At 58.4% G+C, this 19,666-nt stretch overlaps 1 protein-coding gene across 11 annotated transcripts; it reads left to right on the top strand.

The window, feature by feature from the left end:
- ATP13A2 (ATPase cation transporting 13A2) lies at positions 1–18,675 on the top strand. 11 transcript variants are annotated; one of them, XM_074377319.1, is made up of 30 exons: positions 3–196; positions 336–512; positions 5,645–5,739; positions 5,849–6,031; positions 6,352–6,410; positions 6,585–6,699; positions 6,964–7,043; positions 8,290–8,367; positions 8,660–8,729; positions 9,600–9,734; positions 9,823–9,889; positions 9,972–10,103; positions 10,712–10,867; positions 11,363–11,473; positions 11,559–11,605; positions 11,694–11,882; positions 13,075–13,281; positions 13,776–13,871; positions 13,956–14,115; positions 14,232–14,352; positions 14,502–14,626; positions 15,182–15,342; positions 15,451–15,567; positions 15,645–15,751; positions 16,244–16,396; positions 16,485–16,581; positions 17,449–17,672; positions 17,748–17,899; positions 17,999–18,168; positions 18,260–18,675. In XM_074377319.1, exons 1-30 carry the CDS (start codon positions 187–189, stop codon positions 18,392–18,394), a joined length of 3,729 nt encoding a protein of 1,242 aa, XP_074233420.1. In that variant the 5' UTR covers positions 3–186; the 3' UTR covers positions 18,395–18,675. The 11 variants fall into 11 exon arrangements, 10 of the variants coding, with proteins under 10 accessions (XP_074233428.1, XP_074233420.1, XP_074233422.1 ...); XM_074377321.1 differs by having other exon boundaries at positions 15,672–15,751; XM_074377322.1 differs by having other exon boundaries at positions 9,627–9,734.
- Positions 18,676–19,666: the final 991 nt, after the last annotated feature.

Below are 19,666 nucleotides of genomic sequence, written 5' to 3' on the forward strand. Positions count from 1 at the left end.
GCCGCACTGAGCTGGGCGGCGCACAGAGCCCGACTGCAGCACCTTCGCCGCGGCACCAGGCGCTGGGTCCCGCAGGTGCCTCGGGCCGCCCAGCCCCGCAGCGCCCCGCGCCCTCGGCCTTCCGTCTCGACCCCCACCGCGGGGCATCACGACGTCCGGGCCCGGCGATGAGCGCGAGGAGCCGCGATGAGCGCAGGTGAGCGCGCAGCCCTGGCCGACGGAAACCGGGCGCGGTCCCCGTCTGCCCGTCGTCTCACCTGTCTTGGGGAGACACCCCCACTGCGGGGTCGCGGGCCCCTGGGGGATCTCTGCTCCCGCGCTCTTCCCCTTCCCAGAGAGGCCAGGAGCCCGGGGATGGCGCCGCGCAGAGCCATCGCCTCCGCGCCTTCCTACAGCCCCGGGAGAGGAAGCGCCTTGTGCGGTGCAAACCGGCAACCCCTTGGCCGCGGTAACGAGGCGCGGGGAGATATCCCCCTCCTACTGGACTCCCTCCCGTAGTGACGGATGTCCAGGTGAGGGAAGAGGCGTGGAGGCCGCTGCATCCGGGGCCTCTGAGCAGTTGTTCGTCTTGATTGAATGAATGAATAGGGTTGGAGGAGCCAAGGCCTCTGAGTACCTGCATCAGAGTGCCCTGGGGCACAAATACCAGTCCTGATCTACTGCCTCAGCCCCCCAGGAAACCTGTCAGCATCCAGGTCCAAGGACCACACCCTCCATGTTATCGGTAGGTCCCAGGCCGTGCTTCTGGAGGCCACACTTCCCCGAGTCTAATTTAAGTCCCACCTGCTGCAGATGGAGCCGGTAAACCTCTCCTATACAGAAGGATCTCATTTCCATGTGAGTCACTCAGAGCCCAGACCTCAGCCAAGGGCCACCAATGCTTGAGCATCCTCTCTGCACCTGCGGACCCTTCAGTTCAGGTCTCTCCCTCCCCATCTCCCACCTTACTCCCCACCACCCGAAGTCTAGGGCACACCAGGGTGAAGGAGGGAGAAAGGCTGAAGAAAGATGGCCTCTTGACTCCAGATCAGGGTTCTCCTGGTAGACTGTCCCTCACGCTCCTAGCCCTGCCAAGGAGAGGAGCTCCTGGCCACAGGAGAAGCGCAGCAGCAGAGGAGGCAGCACTGCTGCCCTGGGCTGCTGCCAGGTCACCAGCAGGAAACCAGTGCTTCCATGCTCGCTTCGGCAGCACATATACTAAAACTGGAAACCGGTGCTTCCGCAGGAAACAAGAGGTTCCCAAATGGCTTTGACTCAAGCCCCTCTGCTCTGCAGTGCCCCAGGGCCGTGGTATCAGGCTAGGTTCAAGTTTAGTCTTGACCCCTCAAGCTGTGTGACCTTGGACATGTCAATCAACCTCTCTGTGCCTCATTTTAAATGGGGATCCTAATCCACAGTTTTCGAGAGGTGACTGTGAGGATGAACTAAGAGGAATGTCTTCATTCAGACCCACTGATTTCCAGCTTCTCCCCTTTCAAACTGAATGACCCGGGGCAAAGGACTTTGAAGCTGTGTTCCTCAGTTTCCTCACCTGTAAAATGGGATAATCGTCCTTCCCTCCGAGGGTTACATGTGAAGATCAGTCACTGTTATTCAGAAGAGCAATGCAGTCATTGTGAAAGTATTCACATCCCAAGAAGCCTGCCTGCGCCTGCTCTGGGCTGGCCTGAGCTGGTGGTACCAGAAGAAATCAGACACTGCCCTGTCCTTCCTGTGCCATCCCTGTGGGGACCGAGATTGAACAGAGATAAACCAGCATTTCCAAGTGTTTTGACAGGTTTTTTTCAAGAACATGCCCTGGGCTTGACCCTGCCGAGAAACTATAGAGGGTACCACAGATGTGACTTCCTCCTTCAAGCTCCCTTCCTTTTTCCCCAGGTTGGCTGGGAGAGTGTCCTCATGAAATGGTGGGTGTGTGATAGGCACCAGGAGGAACTTCCCAGAGGGGACATTGTTTAGATCCTGGGGAAAATGAGCAGCGAGGGGAGCTCAAGATGGCCTTTGGCGGAGCCCCTCAAGAAGAGGCTCGTACCTCTGACCTCACAGCTGACCCAGAGGCAGGAGATGCACTTAGTGACTCTAGGCACTATCACTTCCACACTCTTTTTGTCAGTGAGGTGTGCAGGCCTTCATCATTCATTCATTCAGTGAATGATTTGTGAGTCCCAGCCACATGCCAGGCACTGTGAGCAGGAGGGCCACGACACCTGTGCAAGCCTGATGTTGTGATGGTGTTGGTGGATGTGGGTGAGGTGGGCAGAGAGGACGTTGGAGTGAGGCCCTTTCCAGCTGCAAGATAAGTTGGTGGGCAGACTCTGAGGCTCAGTTTTCTCATCTGTAAAATGGGATAAGTTGAATGAGTGTTGCAGGAGGATATCAGATCAGCGGGAGCAAAGTGACCCACCCAGGGCCAGCCCAGCTGCTGGCCTGAGGGTTTTAAGGCACAGGGAGGAGCTGTTGACCGCACCCAGGGGAGCAGTGGCACAGCTGTGGGTTTTAGAACAGGGTGATGGGAACATAGCCTGAGAAAAATGGGGCAGAGCAGAAGCCACACCTCCTTGACAGGGAAGCCAGCAACCACCCACCTGCACAGGCCGACGCTTCAGGAACTTCAAACACCCCGTGTGCCAGCTGCTTTGGGGGTTATAATCCTAGAGATGGGAAATGAAAGCCCAGAGAGGTTAAGCCGCTTGTAAGAGGGCCAGGAGCACAATTACTGATGGAGACGACAGCGATGGTGGTGGTAGTGCTGTGGTTAAGAGTGTGGACCCTGCAGCTACACTGCCTGGTTCCACATCCCACCACTTGCTGGCTGTGTGGCCTTTGGGCAACTTGCTTCACCTCTCTGGGCCTCAGTTTCCTAATCTCTAAATAGGGATAAAAGTAGTACCCACTTCACAGGGTTGTGGTGAGGAATAAATGAATTAATGTAAGTAAAGCCCTTGAACAATGCCTGGCCAGTGTCAGCCCCTGATAACCCCGAGGTGCTCTTTTCCCTTACACCCCAGAAACATCTCAAGAACAGCCCTCAAGAGTGTGAAACCACTCATGCCGCCCCACTCAGGGAGCAGGTCCCCCAGGCTGGTGCGGGGCTCTGACAAGGAGGACAGCTGGGACTCTGGTAGCAACTGGACTGTGGCCTTTTGAAGGGGGCAAGGAAAAGGCTGGGGCTTGTTGATGGCCAGGGACCTGAGACCCCAGGTTGCTAGACTGGGTCAGTTGTCCTGAATGCTTGTTGCTCTGCCCCCAGGCCAGGATCCAGGGCAAGTCCCCCCAACCACCCCCCACCCACTGCCACTCCCTGCACCAGAGAGCAGAGAGGCCTCAGCTGTTTGTCGTCTGCGGGCTGTTGGCAGGAAGAGGAGGAAATGATGCCCTGACAAGCCTTACTCACAAGCTGGACTGGGCCAGGACAAGAGAGTGAAAAGGACCACTCCAGGGGACCCAGGCTGGGGTCCTATGAGCCCCGGGGCAGAAGGCTGACCAGGCCTCCTCCTCTGGATTTGAGACTTTCCTGCTGGCCAGACACCTGGGTGATTGAGGGCTATAGGCTGAGGGAGAGGGAGAGAGAGAGAGAGAGAGAGAAAGAGAGAGAGAGAGAGAGAGAGAGAGAGAGAGAGAGAGAGAGAGAGAGAGAGAGAGAGAGAGAGAGAGAGAGAGAGAGAGTGTGTGTGTGTGTGTGTGTGTGTGTGTGTGTGTGTGTGTGTGTGTGTGTGTGTGTGTGTGTGTGTGTGTTTTCCCCAGAGACCAGGCTCTTCCTGGAGCTGATGGCTTCATATATTTTCTGAGTCATCCAGTGGTCGGGGCGGGATTGGCCGTGGGTGGGGCTTAGATTAATTTGGGTTTTGAGTCATCTCTCTGAGAGAGGCCTAGGAGGCACAGGCCATGTGCCCAGTTCTCTGAAAGTGCCCACTTTCGTCCCCAAAACACAGCATCTGGGCTCTGACTTCCAGGCTCCACCGTTTACTCAGGGGTCTTTGTGCCTCTGAGCCTCAGTTCCCTCATTTGTACAGATGGGAAAAGTAAGGGTCCCTCATGGTGTTGCTGGAGAGTGAAATGAGCTGATTTGTGTGGAGGCTTAGAGCAGCTCTTGTCACCTGGGAAGTGCTTAATGAACGTTGGCTGCTCTTATTATGGTCCTTACTGTAGTAATTATTACCACCATAGTTATGAGGTGATACGGGGGGCTGGGATGGGCGAAAACAGACTCTCTGCCTGGTCTCATGGGGACACATGGCCCCGATCCTCAGGGTGTTCCCGGGTGGTATGGCAGAGGGACTAAAATCCACTCTGAAGTCAGCCTTTCTGGGCTTGCATGCTGGCACTACCGGGTACTCAGCTGTGTGATCTAGGGCAAGTTACTTAACCTCTCCGAGCCTAATTTTCTTCTATAAAAAGGGGATAATTATTGTGCTTACACGGCAGGTAACTTGTGTTAACCGTGTGAAAAGGATCAGGAGCAGAGCCCGCACACAGTAGGCCCACGGGGAATGTTGACTGTCAGGGCTGCTTTGGGTTTGGGGAAGTTGTGGAAACCCAAGTATTGGGGGACAGAGCAGCTGAGGGGCTGGGGATGTTGTGCCAGGGGCAGCTGCCTGGGACACCCTGGGCTTGTTGGGTGGAACTTTTAGATCAGGTCTCTGCTGGGCTCTAGTTGGGGAAGAGGAGGGGAGGGAGGCCAGGAAGTCAGCAGGCTGCCCCCCAGCATGTGTAGCTTTCCCATCCCCCCAGCAAACTTTTCTGGGGGCTCCTGGGGAGCATGCAGATGCCCAGCACCACTGCTGTTGCTCCAGAAGGCCTGGGGAGGGGCCCAGGCATCTTCATGTCTTAACAGGTGCTTTAAGAGGTTGAGGGACATTTAAAGAAACCCTGGCAGAGGCTGCCTGAGGGTTAGAGCTGTGAGCCCCACCCTTTCTGGGGGCCCAGAACACCTGCTGTCTGCCAGTGCTGCTCTACAGTAGGGGAGGCAGGAGAAAAAAAGAATTTCTGCAGTAGAGCCGTCTGGTGCGCTTCTCTGAGCCTCAGTTTACCTATCTGTAAAATGGGGGTGATAGTGGGAAGGAACCTGTTAACTGTTCACCTGGGCTCTGGTACATCAGGCCTTGGGGGCTCACTCAGCACAGCCCTCCTGTCTGGCCCACCCCCAACAGCTAGATTCTTCCCTCCCCTTGCCCCCACTTCACCTTTGGAGTGAGGGTGCCCCTTTCCCAGCTGCCCTCAGACAGGCCTGACGTTTTATCAGTCCAGCTTCAACTTCTCAGCATCTCTTCACTGCCAGGCTTGTGCTGGGCATGAGGCTTGAACAAGGATAAGCAGCCCTGTCCCTGCCCTCAGCGTGGAGGCTGGATGGAATGTGAGACACAGAGCTCCCAGGAAGCTAATAGCTGGATGTTTGGGTGCTGGGGCAGCTTGGGGTGCCCACCAGGCCTTGGCCCCCAACCCTGGCCCCCACACCCAGTCAGAAATCACCAGATGCACAAGAAAATAAGACACTATGAGTGCGAACCCGAGGAACGGCCAGATAACAGACCCATGAAGACGCGAGTTATTAGACCAGCTTTATAAAATGACTAGGCTCGTGTTATGTTTAAAGAAAGAAGGAGGAGCCTTCCCACCAAATGACATTTCCTCTTTCTGCCCACAGACAGCAGCCCCCTCGTGGGCAGCACGCCCACCGGTTATGGGACCCTGACGATAGAGACATCTATAGATCCCCTCAGCTCCTCAGTTTCATCCGTGGTACGTGGACAGGGGAGGGGTGAGGGAGCCCTGGGTGGGAACCCGGATACCTCGGCCTCCCGCCCCGCCCCCCCCCCCCACTTTGGCCTCCTCTCGCCCATGTCCCCAGAGGCTCAGCGGCTACTGTGGCAGTCCGTGGAGAGTCATAGGCTATCACGTCGTGGTCTGGATGATGGCAGGGATCCCTTTGCTGCTATTCCGATGGAAGCCCGTGTGGGGGGTGCGGCTGCGGCTCCAGCCGTGCAACCTGGCCTGCGCCGAAACACTCGTTATCGAAATAAGAGACAAAGAGGTGAGAGGCAGGCGGAACAGGGGCAAGCCTGGAGCCGGAGATGGGTGGCGGTGGGTCGGGGACGGTGGTGGGTGGAGGATGCTTGGGCTCTCAGCCCAGCCTGGCTGCTGACTTTCTGTGGGACCTTACACAGGTTGTTGTCCTCCTGGGACCTCAGCTTTCCCATCTGAGCAGTGGGCAGAAGGGGTGGGTTGTGTGGTTCCTGAGGGCACCTCTATCCTTGCTCCCAGCCTCCTCCAGCAGGAACCACTGGGCCATGGGGTAGGGCCTGGGAGAGGACAGGTTTCTTGCAGGACTGAGTCCACACTTCTGTGTTCCAGGATAGTTCATGGCAGCTCTATACTGTCCAGGTGCAGACTGAGGCCATCAGCGAAGGCAGGTGAGGCAGCCCCGTGGCCCATTCCCAGAAGCCTCTGCTTCCCCTGCCCTCCTCCCGCAAAGGTGCTGATCCTGGTATCTCCCATCCCAAGGAGGGAAGATGGCTCCATGGGGATGGGGAGGTGCTGGGGCAGCCCCCAGGGCTCCACAGTGACTCCCTCACCCGCCTCCCCAGCCTGCAGCTGCCCCCACAGGCCCAGGCGGAGGACGGCCGGAGCCAGGTGGCTGTGGGGGCAGTACTGGAGGATACTTGGAAGGACACCACCCAGCTCCACAGGAACGAGGAGGCGGTAAGTGGACAGCTGGGTTCTGGACAAGTCCTTGGCCGTCTCTGTGCCTCCTTTTCACACCCTGTATGGTGGGGAGCTGGACTCCATTGTTCTCCAGACACCTCTGGTTTTGTTGTCCCACACGTCCAGGATGCTGGCTGACCACGTTTACATGTCCAAGCCTCTCCCGCCTCTTCCCTGTGCCGCTGGTCCCTGCCCCTCCCTGCCACGTGCTCACCCCTCCTGGGGCCGCCTCCAGCCCAGCCCCTCCTCTCTCCCACCCAGCAGCGGACACTGCGGTACTACCTCTTCCAGGGTCAGCGCTATGTCTGGATCGAGACCCATCAGGCCTTCTGCCAAGTCAGGTAAGGAGTCAGGGCCGGTGCTGCTCACGCCGCCTCCCCAAGCGGTGCTGGGTTGGGCCGGGGAGGTGGCATGAAGGTGGCCTGGCCTGGGCTTCTCTCTCAGCTGTGTGCCTCGGCCCCCTCGACCAGGGGCAAGTCGCTGAGCCTCTCTGGGACTCAGAGTCTCTTGTCTATAAAGATCACGCAGAGAATCCTGGCCTCCTGGGGCTATTTTGAGAGTAAAGTACACACGCTTCATGTAGGACTTGATACAGCCTCTGGCCCAAGGTGGCGACGCTGCTGTGGGTCAGATCACAGGCTCTGGACCGGGGCCTTCTGTGCCTGTTCTGCTGCCTACTAAGTGCTTGATAAATGTGAGCTCACTTTATGTCTTAGCTGAACCCCAAGAAACAGACCCCAAGACAGGGATGCACATGCAGGGAACCTGTTTGGAAGGTGATCCCAGCAGACACAGAGGAAGTGGGCCAGGGCAGGGAAGGTAGCCAGTGAAGGGGGCTTGTCATGGGCACCTGGAGCTTAGGCCCCTCAGGAGCTCTTTGAGCCAATGTAGAGCCCACACCTTGGGGTGCCCTCACCCAAGGAGTGAGAAACCACAGGTACACACCCGTCACCTCCCTACCGTTATGGGTTACGGGCCATTCCCGAGGATGTGAACTCTTCCGTGATTTCGACCTTCCTGGATCATGGGCTGAGGGTGTCCACACAGCCAGGAGAAGCCCTTAAGCAAAGGCAGGTGTTTGCAGTAAGAGGCTGCAACGTGCAAAGGTGAGTGCCAAAGGCATGTAGGGATGGCACCAACAGCCTCTGCTACACAAGAAGATGTGTTTGTTACTTAGTAAGTACCAGGCACTGTCCAAGCACTCTGCAAAAGTTACCTTGTTCAGTCCACCCGGTAGCCCTAAGAGGTAGGTGCCGACACTGTCCCCATTTTGCAGATGAGAAATCTGAGGCCCAGAGAGGTTAAGTGACTTACCTAAGGGGGCATCATTGTAAAGAATGCTCTAAATATCACTAAATTATAGCTGTGCTATGGTCACTATTGAGTATTATCACCTCTCATTGTTCTTCCTGGATGAGATGGTTTGGGGCCCAATCAGAGAAACGAAAGGAGAAAGTTAAGCCCAGAGTTAGTGAGGGACCTGCTTTCTCCAGGGAGCTCAGTGCGGCAGAAGTAGGCCAGAAGGGGTGGGCGGTGCAGAGCTCAGGCCCCGCCACCCACACAAGTGCCCCCTCTCTGTCTTCCCAGCCTGCTGGACAATGGCCGCACCTGTGACGACATCCACCACTCCTGCACTGGCCTCAGCCTCCAGGACCAAACCGTGAAGTGGGTGCTGCCCTGAGAGCTGGGGGCCCCTACTTTGCCCCCGCGGGTGTGGCCTTCTTCCAGGTCCCTGCCTTCTCTGGGCCTCAGTTTGCCCACTTGTAAAAAAGTGGGGGAGGTGGGAGTTGGGCTCAGTGGTAGAGCACATGCTTAGCATGCATGAGATCCTGGGTTCAATCCCCAACACCTCCATCAAAAGAAAAAGAAAAAAAAAAAAAGAAAGTCCCATCGCCCCCAGAGGGTTCAGCTGCCACAGCCCCTCCATCTGATGGTTCTGCTGCTTCTCCTTTTACAGGAAGACCATCTACGGCCCCAATGTGATCAATGTACCGGTCAAGTCCTATCCCCAGCTGCTGGTGGATGAGGTAGGGCTGTCCCTGGGCCTCGCCTCAGCTCTGGCCTGAGCTGGCTGTGTGACCTTGGCCAGGGACATGCCCTCTCTGGGCCATTATACAGTAGCAGACCAGACCAGTTTCCCTTCTTCTCCATAGTGGAGAACCATCTCAGACCCAGCCTCAGTTTGCTCAGGGCAAGGCTGGGGCTGGGGATTAGAGGCCAAGAGACAAACACACAGCCTGGAATCCCACTGTGCTGACAGCCAGGCTCCAGAGTCCAGGACCATTCCGGGCATTGTCCACTTTTCATGCTCCAACAGCCTCAGGGTAGGAACTGGGAACAGGGACACTCCGTTCACCCCTGAAGAACCCAAGCTTCAGAGCAGGGACGTGGCATGGTCAGGGTCACACGGGGACAAAGGGAAGCCACTGACCCAGACAGATCTAGAGTACACTGCTAACGTCCCGGCCCTCTGAGCCAGGGCTGGACGCCTGTGAGAGGGAGAGGAGGCCTTGGAGTCTGGCCTGATGTAAACCTCAGTCTGCCACTTGGGAGCTGTGTGGTTTCAGGCAAGTGATTTACCCTTTCTGTGCCTCAGCTTCCTTAGCTGTAAAATGAAGCTGATGGTAGCATCCGCCTTGTGGAATTGTCATCACAGTCGTGTGACACTTAGATGACGTGCTTAGCAGGGACCTGGAATGCCTGTGTCCTCTTTAGAGCAAAGAAGCTGGGGGCTCGAGGGATGTCTGGATGGGACTGACCAGGAGACAGGCCTGGCTTTAGTCCTTTGGCAGCTGCCAGGCCCTCTGCTCCTGTGGGCACAGGAGGCCCGGCCTGGGGCTGGGCTGCCCTGGGGGACGCGGGCCCTGACGCTGCCTCCCCACCCCGCCCCTCACCAGGCACTGAACCCCTACTATGGGTTCCAGGCCTTCAGCATCGGGCTGTGGCTGGCCGACCACTACTACTGGTACGCCGTGTGCATCTTCTGCATCTCCGCCTTCTCCATCTGCCTGTCGATCTACAGGACCAGAAAGGTGGGTGTTGCGAGGTGGACAGGACAGGGTAGGCGGTCCCCGAGCAGGCTCCACCCACCCACTCTCCTCTTGTTCTCCGTGCTCACAGCAAAGCGAGACCCTGAGGGACATGGTCAAGCTGTCTGTACAGGTGTGCGTGTGCCGACCTGGGGGAGGTAAGCTGGGGGAGGGAGGGAGGCTGGGGAGGGAGGTGGGGAGGGGTCCAGACTGTTCTGAGATGCCCCCACTTGCCTGCAGTGGAGGAATGGGTGGACTCCAGTGAGCTGGTGCCAGGAGACTGCTTGGTGCTGCCCCAGGAGGGCGGGCTGATGCCCTGCGATGCTGCCTTGGTGGCTGGCGAGTGCATGGTCAACGAGAGCTCTCTGACAGGTCAGCCCCAGCCCCCTGCACGGAGCCTCCCACCCCTCCTTCCAGGACACCAGCACACCGAGCCCTGCTGCTGCATCTTGCATCGGAACTTTTTGATTGAGTTCTCTTTCCCTTTTGCCCTCATGTAACGTGCTCACCCTCCCCCCTCAGTGAGGCACTCAGTGAAGGATCGCCACTCTGCCCGGCAGAGAGCTAAGGGCTTTACAGGTGTTTAGCCCCCTCGTGTCAATCTCTGTATTGATCTGAATTATAAAAGTGACACAGCTTGTTACAAAATAATTCCAACAGAAGGCAAAAAACACTCTCCCCGACCCCTGCCCCCGACTCTGTGCACGCGTGTGCTCCCACACTTTCTGGCTCCGGAGAGATGCTTCCTGGAAACTGGCTGGCACACATCGTTCCCCGACTGTCTCGCTGCATCTGGGTCTTTTGCCCTTTCTGAGTCTTAGTGCACCTCTCTGTAAAATGGGGCCAGTGGTGTCTTCACACATGGTTACAAGAGTTAAATGAGACCCAGGGCTTATGTCACAATTCTGTGCATAACTTTGGGTCTTGGTGGGAGGGAGCAGCATGGAGGCCCTCATGGCCTCACACCACGTCCCTCCCAGGGGAGAGCATTCCAGTGCTGAAGACAGCCCTGCCAGAGGGACCGGTGCCCTACGTCCCAGAGACCCACCGGCGGCACACGCTCTTCTGCGGGACCCTCATCTTGCAGACCCGGGCCTTTGTAGGATCCCGTGTCCTGGCGGTGGTGACCCAGACAGGTAGGGATGCTCAGCCCAGCACCTAGAGGAGAGGTAACACGAAGCAGCATGGGACCCATCTCTGCCACTGCCCTGTTGTGGGACTCGGGCAAGTCCCACCCCAACTTGGGGTTGGCTGGAGGGGGCAGGGACACGGCAAAAAGGAAGGAGCCCACCCCGTAGGGAAAGAGCAGGGCTGTACACCTCCAGCAGGCTCCTGCTATGTGGGAACGGGGCCCGTTGTCACCAGGTCTGACTTTTCTCAGCAAAAGCTGCCTATCTGGATTTTAAGTGAAACCACCCAGTTTGTAGACACTATCCACTAATTCCTTGTTTACTGAGCCCCAGAGGACTGGGTAAGGCCTGTGGGGCTCTGGGTGTGACCCCCAGCTGGGTGGTTGCTGACCCCAGGAGCATCCTGCCTTACAACCGCAGAGGCACAGGTTGGGTGGAGTGTGGGAGAGGCTCATCCTGACCCTCAGCTTCCCCTGCCCCACTTTCCACATCTCCTCCCAGGGTTCTGCACGGCCAAAGGGGGCCTGATGAGCTCCATCCTGCATCCCCGGCCCATCCACTTCAAGTTCCACACACAGAGCATGAAGTTTGTGGCGGCCCTCTCTGTCCTGGGTGAGTGGCCCCCCACACCCTACTCTGCCAGTGGCCCCCCGGAGCCCCACCCCAAATCCCACTGAGTCCCCTCCTGTCTTCCCAGCTCTCCTTGGCACCGTCTACAGCATCTTCATCCTCTACCGCAACGAGGTGAGCTTTAGGGGCTGGGTGGGGGCTGCCAGTGATGGCCCCAGGCCCACCTGGTCTGGCCCTTGGCATTCACAGTGCCTCCTGCCAGGTGCCTGTGAAGGAGATTGTGATCCGGGCTCTGGACCTGGTGACAGTGGTGGTGCCGCCAGCCCTGCCGGCTGCCATGACCGTGTGCACGCTCTATGCCCAGAGCCGCCTGCGGAGCCAGGGCATCTACTGCATCCATCCACTGCGCATCAACCTGGGTGGCAAGCTCCAGCTGGTGTGTTTTGACAAGGTGGGGGCTGCAGGGAGGGGCTGACATGGGGCAGGGGACACCTGCATTCTTCATTCAACACTGACTGAGGGCCTGCTAAACCCAGAACCCCACCACCCACGGAGCCCCTGCCCTGAGCTCTGGCACCACCTGGTCCTGTGCTTGGACGGAAACATTCAGAGGCAACACTCCCCCTGCCCTGCTGCCCCAGCTCCCACCTATGTGCAGCTCACAGTCTGGCAGATGAAATGTCCAAAATCACTTAATTTGTTTGACAGCCATGGAGGGCCTCATGGGTGCTGGGTGCTGTCGTGAACACTGGGGATCCAACAGTGACCTACACAGAGATGTTCCCCACCAAATGAGTGCACTGGAGGACACAGAGAGCTGCAGATGGTGATGGGTTCTAGGAAGGAAGCAAATGGGGCACATGATGGGTGGTATGTGGGGGTCAGTCCCTTAGAGGAGGGGCAGACAAGGAAGGCTCCTCTGGTCCCTTGGTGACCTCTGAGGCCACAGCAAGAAAAGAGAAGGCCAGCAGGGTGGAAGGGAACAAACAGCGTGACTCATGGCTCCTTGGAGGAACAGACCATGTCCCTGGGGCACAGGGACAGGGAAGGGGGGAGGCAAGGATGAGGCAAGCAGAGTCCTGATGGGGCAGAGGCTTACAACCCCAGAGGAGAATCCTGGTGAGGAGTTTGGATGTCATTTAAACTGCAAGGGTGGAGCACGATCAGATTCACAGAGCTCCCAGGCTGCCAAAGGGGCCAGCTGTGTAACTGAGCAGTTGGAATACGGTATGGGAAATGCAGGCATCTGTTCACTCCCTCCCTCACTCCTTCATTCATTCATTCATTCAGGAATTACAGTGAGAGTTGTCCATGGCCAGGCTCTCTCCCTGGTACCACTGTGAACAAATGATGGGGTGGTACAGATGCCAGGGGTGGGATTCCAGAGCAAGGACCACCTGACCCAACTGTAAGGTTAAGGAAGAAATCTTCCTGGAGGAAGTGATGCCAGATGGAGAAACCTGGGGGTTGGGGAGGGTGACCCGGCAGAGGGACCTGCATGAGCAAAGGTCTAGAAGCAAGAGGACCTCTTCTGATGCCTGGGGTTCCCACAGGCCCCGCTGGTAGGGGATATGGATGCCCACCTCAGCAGGGCACAGCTCACCCCAGGACTCATCACTGGCCTGCGTGCTTGCCTCCTACAGACAGGCACCCTCACTGAGGATGGCTTGAACGTGAAGGGTGTGGTGCCCCTGGAGGGACAGAAGTTCCTGTCGCTCGTCTCAGAGCCCCGCTGCCTGCCCATGGGGCCCCTGCTCCGGGCACTGGCCACTTGCCACACTCTCAGCTGGCTCCAGAACACCTTAGTGGGCGACCCCATGGACCTCAAGATGGTGGAATCTACTGGCTGGGTGAGGAAGCTGAGCAGGTCCACCCCCTGCCTTGGGGCAGCCAGACCCTAACTAAGCCCACCTGGTCTTCATTCTAGGACTTCCAGGGGCAGTCTCTTATGGTGCCCACTGTCGAGAATAACAGTGGTCAAGGCCACATGCTGAGCACCTACTGTGTGCCAGGACTGCTGCACAAGCCTGTCTCATGTACTCCTCCCCGTAGCCCCAGGAAGGGAGCTTCAAACCTGGAGGTTTTCACAGGGAGGACACCAATGCTGAGGGAGATTTGGAATTACTTGTCCAAGGTCACCCAGCAGCTTGTAAATGGCAAAGCCAGAGTTTGAACTTGGGTCCACCTTACTCCAAAGGCCCACATTCTTGACTTTGGTTCTGTCTAGTTTCCCATGGGGGAAGTCTTCCATGAGTAACTTCAGTCTCTCCTACTGCCCCTCCATGGCCAAGGACTGGCTGCCCTAGGCCTCCCCTTGACGCCACCTTCTCTGCCTGCTTCCCAGGTCCTGGAGGAGGGACCAGCTGAACACTCGACATCTGGGACCCACGTTTTGGCTGTGATGAAGCCCCCGCTTCAGGAGCCCCAACTGCAGGGCTCGGTGGGCTGAGGGAGTGCCTGTGGGGTGTGGTCTGGGAGTTGGGCTCCACAGGCCAGCCCCTCAGCTGCCCCTCCAACCCTGCAGGAGGAGCCTCTGGTGCCAGTCAGCATCCTCAGCCGCTTCCCGTTCTCGTCGGCCCTGCAGCGCATGAGTGTGGTGGTGGCGTGGCCAGGGGCCACTCAGCCTGAGGTTTATGTCAAGGGTTCCCCTGAGCTGGTGGCAGGCCTCAGTGACCCCGAGACAGGTGAATGGAGGGCCCCCAAGTCCACTGATTGGCTTTGGCACCGAGTGGGGTGGACACCCAGCCTCCATCTCTGCCTCCACCTCCTTGTCCCAGTGACACCTGCCTCTTTCTGACAGTGCCCACCAACTTTGCCCAGACACTACAGAGCTACACAGCCGCTGGCTACCGCGTCGTGGCCCTTGCCAGGAAGCCACTGCCCATTGCACCCAGCCTGGAGGCAGCTCAGCAACTGACGAGGTGCGCCCTGGGGACTGGGCTTCAGGCCCTGCACGGGCAGAGGAAGGCCCTTGTGCTGTCAGGGCCCAGGGATGAGGTGCCTGCCCGGTGCCTGGGGGAGGGGTCATGGCCACTGCCTGACCTCTGACCCAGGTCTGCCCACCCTCCAGAGACGCTGTGGAGTGGAAGCTGAGTTTCCTGGGGCTACTGGTCATGCAGAATCTGCTAAAGCCACAGACAACACGCGTCATACAGACTCTGCGGGGGAACTGCATCCGCACCGTCATGGTGACAGGTACCAGCAGGGGCCAGGTTAGGAGGGCAGAATCTGCCCCATCCTGGGCAAAGAGAATGGTACCCAGTGTCCCCTCCCAGGGCATCTCTTTGGGCCCCTGCTTCGGGTCAGATCCTTTTCACATATTTCAAGTATCTTCACAGTCTCCCTCCCAAGTGGTAATTGTCACCCCATTTGACAGATGAGACAGGTGAGGCTCAGAGGAGTAGAGTGACTTCCAAAGAGCCCAGGGCTGGTCTTGGACAGCCTGGGTTCCAGCTTGGCTACTTACCTGCTAGATGATCCCTCCCCAAGTTCCAGTTTCCACCTCTGAGAAACAGGGGAAGTTATGTCAGGCTTAAAGGTTGTGACAGGAACTCAGGGCCCCGGTTTCTCTTAAGTCTTTGATGCCTAGTTATGAGAGGTTCAGAGATGTCAATAACCTGCCTGAGCTCACTCAGCCAGTTGTGGCAAATGGATTCTGTCTGGCTTCAATTTTCCCATCTATATGTGTCAGGGTGAGGATGGTCCCCCTCAACAGCAGCTGGACCCTGACCTTGCCCCCATACCCCTCAGGGGACAACCTGCAGACGGCAGTCACTGTGGCCCAGGCCTGTGGCATGGTGGACCCCCAGGAGCGTCTGGTCATCATCCACGCCACCCCTCCTGAGCAGGGCCAGCCTGCCTCCCTCCAGCTCCTGCCAGTGGAGTCCTCCACAGCCATGAACGGGGCCCAGGTGAGTCTGACCCAGAGTTCCAGCCACACACCCCACCCTGTCATCTGACCCGGGCCCCAGCTCTTGGGGTGGGCAAGGGGAGCTAAGCTGAGCTTCCTGGGCCCCCAGGATCCTGACCAGGCTGCAAGCTACACCATGGATCCAGACCCCCGATCCAGTCACCTGGCCCTCAGCGGGTCCACCTTTGGTGTCCTTCTGAAGCACTTCCCCAAGCTGCTGCCCAAGGTAGGGCTGACCCTGGGCCTCCCTGTTCACCCCATACCTCGCTGTTCTGCGCTCCCTCCTCTTCTTAGCTGCCTCAGCCCCTCCTCGTCTCCCTGGGCTCCCAGGTCCTGGTCCAGGGCACCGTCTTTGCCCGCATGTCTCCTGAGCAGAAGACAGAGCTGGTGTGTGAGCTGCAGAAGCTGCAGTGAGTAGCTGTGCGTGAGGGGCCTGCGGGCGGCCGAGCTGGTCCATGGGTCCCTGCCTCCCACCTCAGGCATCAGGGAGCCATCAGCCTCAGAGAACCCGGCGGCCTCTCCCGGGTCTGCCGTGCTAAAAGTAGTGCATCAGCCCTTGGTATCTGCGGGGGTTGGTCTCAGGAGTCCCTGCACAGCCACAACCCAGAGATGCTCAACTCCCTTACATAGAAAGTACAGTTGGCCTTCCATATTTGTGGATGCAGAACCTGTGGATGTAGAGGGCAACCTGTATTTGCACCTAGTTACCGAGCGCCTACCGGGTACCATTTACTGGGTATGTACCAGGCAGTATGCGGGCAGCAGGGATCCAGCATCCCCATGAGGAGGTTCTGCCAGCAAGCCTGTGAGGTGGGTGGGTCATTTCACAGATGAGGAGGCCCCTCCCAGGCTCCTAGCTGGCAGGTGAATCCAGGCCACGCCTGCCCTCCCCTCTCTGTCAGGTACTGTGTGGGCATGTGCGGGGACGGCGCCAATGACTGCGGGGCCCTGAAGGCAGCTGACGTGGGCATCTCGCTCTCCCAGGCGGAGGCCTCAGTGGTCTCGCCCTTCACCTCGAGCGTGGCCAACATTGAGTGTGTGCCCATGATCATCAGGTGAGGCGAGCAGGGGGCTGGCGGGTGGGGACTCGGCAGGGCTCATCCACTGGCCTGGGCCTCCTAATGCCCGTACCCCGCTACCCAGGGAAGGTCGCTGTTCCCTGGACACGTCGTTCAGCGTCTTCAAGTACATGGCCCTGTACAGCCTGACCCAGTTCATCTCTGTCCTGATCCTCTACACGGTGAGTATCTGCAGGGCCTGCTGCCTACAGCCATACCCGAGAGCCCAGGGCCAGGACTGCAGCAGCATGGGGAGGAGCCCGGTGGGTTCTGGAGTAGACAGTGGGGCCCCAAATCCTGCTCCAGCCTTGTGGCTTGGGCAGCTCCTAAGGCTCATATAAGGTGATGAAAGCACTTAGCACCTGGTGCACAGTAGGTGCTCAGAAACAGGAGCAGCTGTCCTGTGCTAATGTTTCATCCCTGTCATCTGGGAGCTCCAGTCTGCAGGGGAGACTGAGGCAGAGTCCAGGCAGGGGCGAAGGAGGCGGAGGCAGGAGTCGGGTAGAGCCAAGGCCTCTGCCTGTTTCCCTGCTCACCCTGGCCCAAACCTTGGCTGTGCCTCCCTAGTTCTGCTTAGAGGGTATCCCTCACCCTCTGCTCTGAGCATGCGTTGCTAGCTCCCACAGAAAGCAGGTGATGTCATGGGGCAATGCAGACTTTATAGCGGCTTCTGTCCCTGTGTCCACTTTAAACCTGAGGGCAGGAACCGTGTGTCCTCCAGTAACCTACGGGCTCCACAAGGCAGAGCCTAAGCCTCTGCCTCAGGCTGGGAGTTCCCTGCGGGTAACAGGAACCTGCCCCATCAGATTTAGGCCCCCCCAAGGTCAGCAGGGGTGCCTTCTCCCTCAGATTGGGAGAGGGGCTCCCTGAAGGCAGGGCAGTGTCTCCTCCATCAGACTGGGAGTTCCCAGCAGCAGGAGGGTGCTGCCTCCCCATAAGATTGCCTGGCAGAAGCACAGCTTCCCCATCAGACTCCTTGAGGGCAGGGCTGCTGCCTCCCCCATCAGGCTAAGAGCTCTCTTTCCTTCTCCCCCCGCCCCTGCTGGCAGGTCAATACCAACCTGGGCGACATGCAGTTCCTGGTCATCGACCTGGTCATCACCACCACAGTGGCAGTGCTCATGAGCCACACGGGGCCGGCGCTGGAGCTGGGGCGGGCGCGGCCGCCGGGGGCCCTGCTGAGCGTGCCCGTGCTCAGCAGCCTGCTGCTGCAGGTGGTCCTGGTGGCCGGCATGCAGCTGGGGGGCTACTTCTCGACTGTGACCCAGCCCTGGTGAGTAGTAGGGAGCTCACCCCTGCCCCGTCCTCCTCACACGTATTCCCTGACCCCTGGTCCCTGTGTCCCCAGGTTTGTGCCTCTGAACAGGACGGTTCCTGCACCAGACAACCTGCCCAACTACGAGAACACGGTGGTCTTCTTTGTGTCCAGCTTCCAGTACCTCATCTTGGCCACGGCCATGTCCAAGGGGGCGCCCTTCCGCAGGCCACTCTACACCAATGGTGTGATGGAGGGAGGGGCTGGGGGGACTAGGGGGCACCCTTCGGGCCGTGTGTGAGTGTGTGGGGGCTCCCTGGCCTGACTGGCTCCTTCACCTGCAGTACCCTTCCTGGTGGCCCTGTTGTTCTTGGGCTCCGTCCTGGTGGGCCTCCTCCTGGACCCCGGCCCCCTGCAGGGGCTGCTGCAGCTGAAGAACATGACTGACACCTGCTTCAAGCTGCTGCTGCTGGGCCTGGTTGCCCTCAACCTTGTGGGAGCCTTCATGCTGGAGGTGGGGCCTGCCCCAAACTGGGGGTGGATGGGGGCTCTGGGGGTGGGACTCAGCCACAGCTGCCCCTCTGCCCCATCCCTGTCCCCGGCAGAGTGTGCTGGACCAGTTCCTCCCAGGCTGCCTGAAGTGGCTCCGGCCCAAACGGGCCTCCAAGAAGCGTTTCAAGCAGCTGGAGCAGGAGCTGGCTGAGCAGCCCTGGCCGCCGCCCACTGAGCCCGTGAGGTAGCGCAGGCCCCGGCTGGCACCCTGGACACTGGATCTCCCTGCCTCTGAGCCACCCACTGGGACCCATCTCCAGAGACACCACCACCATCACTCCTGCAGCCCTGAGGTTGGCAGTTGTCACCCTCATGCCTCAAGTCTTCCTGGCCCAGCCTTCCCTGCCCCCACCTGGGGAAATGCTAACTCTCGATGTCCCCTTTCAGATGTCCCATGTAGTGACGGCAGCCACCACCCCCACTCAGAGCCGCTGTCAGTGTAGCAAATAAAGTCATAATATTTTCCTGGCTTGGCCCTGCCTGTCTCCTGCCTGATGCCACTGACCCAGGTGCCCGGCTGGCAGCCCCTGGCACGTGTCTGATCCCAGCATCCCCAGATTTTTCAGGTCACATTGGACAGCTCTCCTCTCTGAGCCTATGTTTCCTCATCCGACAGTAATATTTCTGGATTGAGCATGTGCCTGGTGCTCTGTTCAGCATTTTATATGCATCGTCATTTAATCGTCACGACAGCTGTGGCGTACTGTACCCCTCTTACAGACATGGAGACTGAGGCTTAGAGGTCATGCAGGTAGTCCGAGGTGGGGCCAGAGAGCTTTGAATCCAGAATCTGCGCTCTTAACCTTCCTACCCTCCTGCAGAGGCAGGAAGAGAATTGCTTGCCTCAGACAAGTGCCAGTGCCTACCAGGTATTTAACTGGGGCAGTTCCCGCTCTCCCCCAACATCCTGGGACATGTTTATCATCTAGTTCTTCCCTCAGATAAAAATCCAGGCTCTGAGCCCACGTCTCCCAGCCCAAACCACGTGCCCTGTACCCCAGGGAAGGGTGGGTGCTTCTGACCTCATCCCACCAATGGGACACTGGCCTAGCCCTGCTCTGGAGATACAGCTTGATCATCTGGTCCATCTGTGCTGGGCAGGGAGAACAGGAAAGAAAAGCCCCCGCCATTCTCATTACTGAAATTTCTGGTGCCATCTCCAGCCTCCCCTAGTGGGAGCCCAGTGAAAGTTGAATCAAACTGAGGACAAGAGATGTGGGGCATGAAAAGATAACTTGTACGCCAAGCGCATCCACAGACCTTCTGTACTGGCCACTGAGTCATCAAGCAGCAACAATTCAGGGTAGCAGATGCTGGGGAGGCCGGAGGACCCAGGGCAAGGCGTGGGTTTGAATCCCTCCTCTACCCCATCTGATTAGTCATACATTTGCTCGGCAGTCATGTGCCAAGCACAGGAGCTACAGAGGTGAACAAAAAACAAAAAAAATGACCTCTGCCTG

This window comes from Camelus bactrianus, chromosome 13 (assembly GCF_048773025.1).
Source record: "Camelus bactrianus isolate YW-2024 breed Bactrian camel chromosome 13, ASM4877302v1, whole genome shotgun sequence".
NCBI lineage: Eukaryota > Metazoa > Chordata > Mammalia > Artiodactyla > Camelidae > Camelus > Camelus bactrianus.

Bases quoted from the DNA above. Each gene is read 5' to 3' on its own strand.
- ATP13A2 (XM_074377319.1), top strand. The intron at 15,568-15,644 runs GTAGGGCTGACC...TAGCTGCCTCAG, and splicing joins TCCCCAAGCTGCTGCCCAAG to CCCCTCCTCGTCTCCCTGGG. The intron at 17,673-17,747 runs GTGAGTAGTAGG...CTGTGTCCCCAG, and splicing joins TCGACTGTGACCCAGCCCTG to GTTTGTGCCTCTGAACAGGA.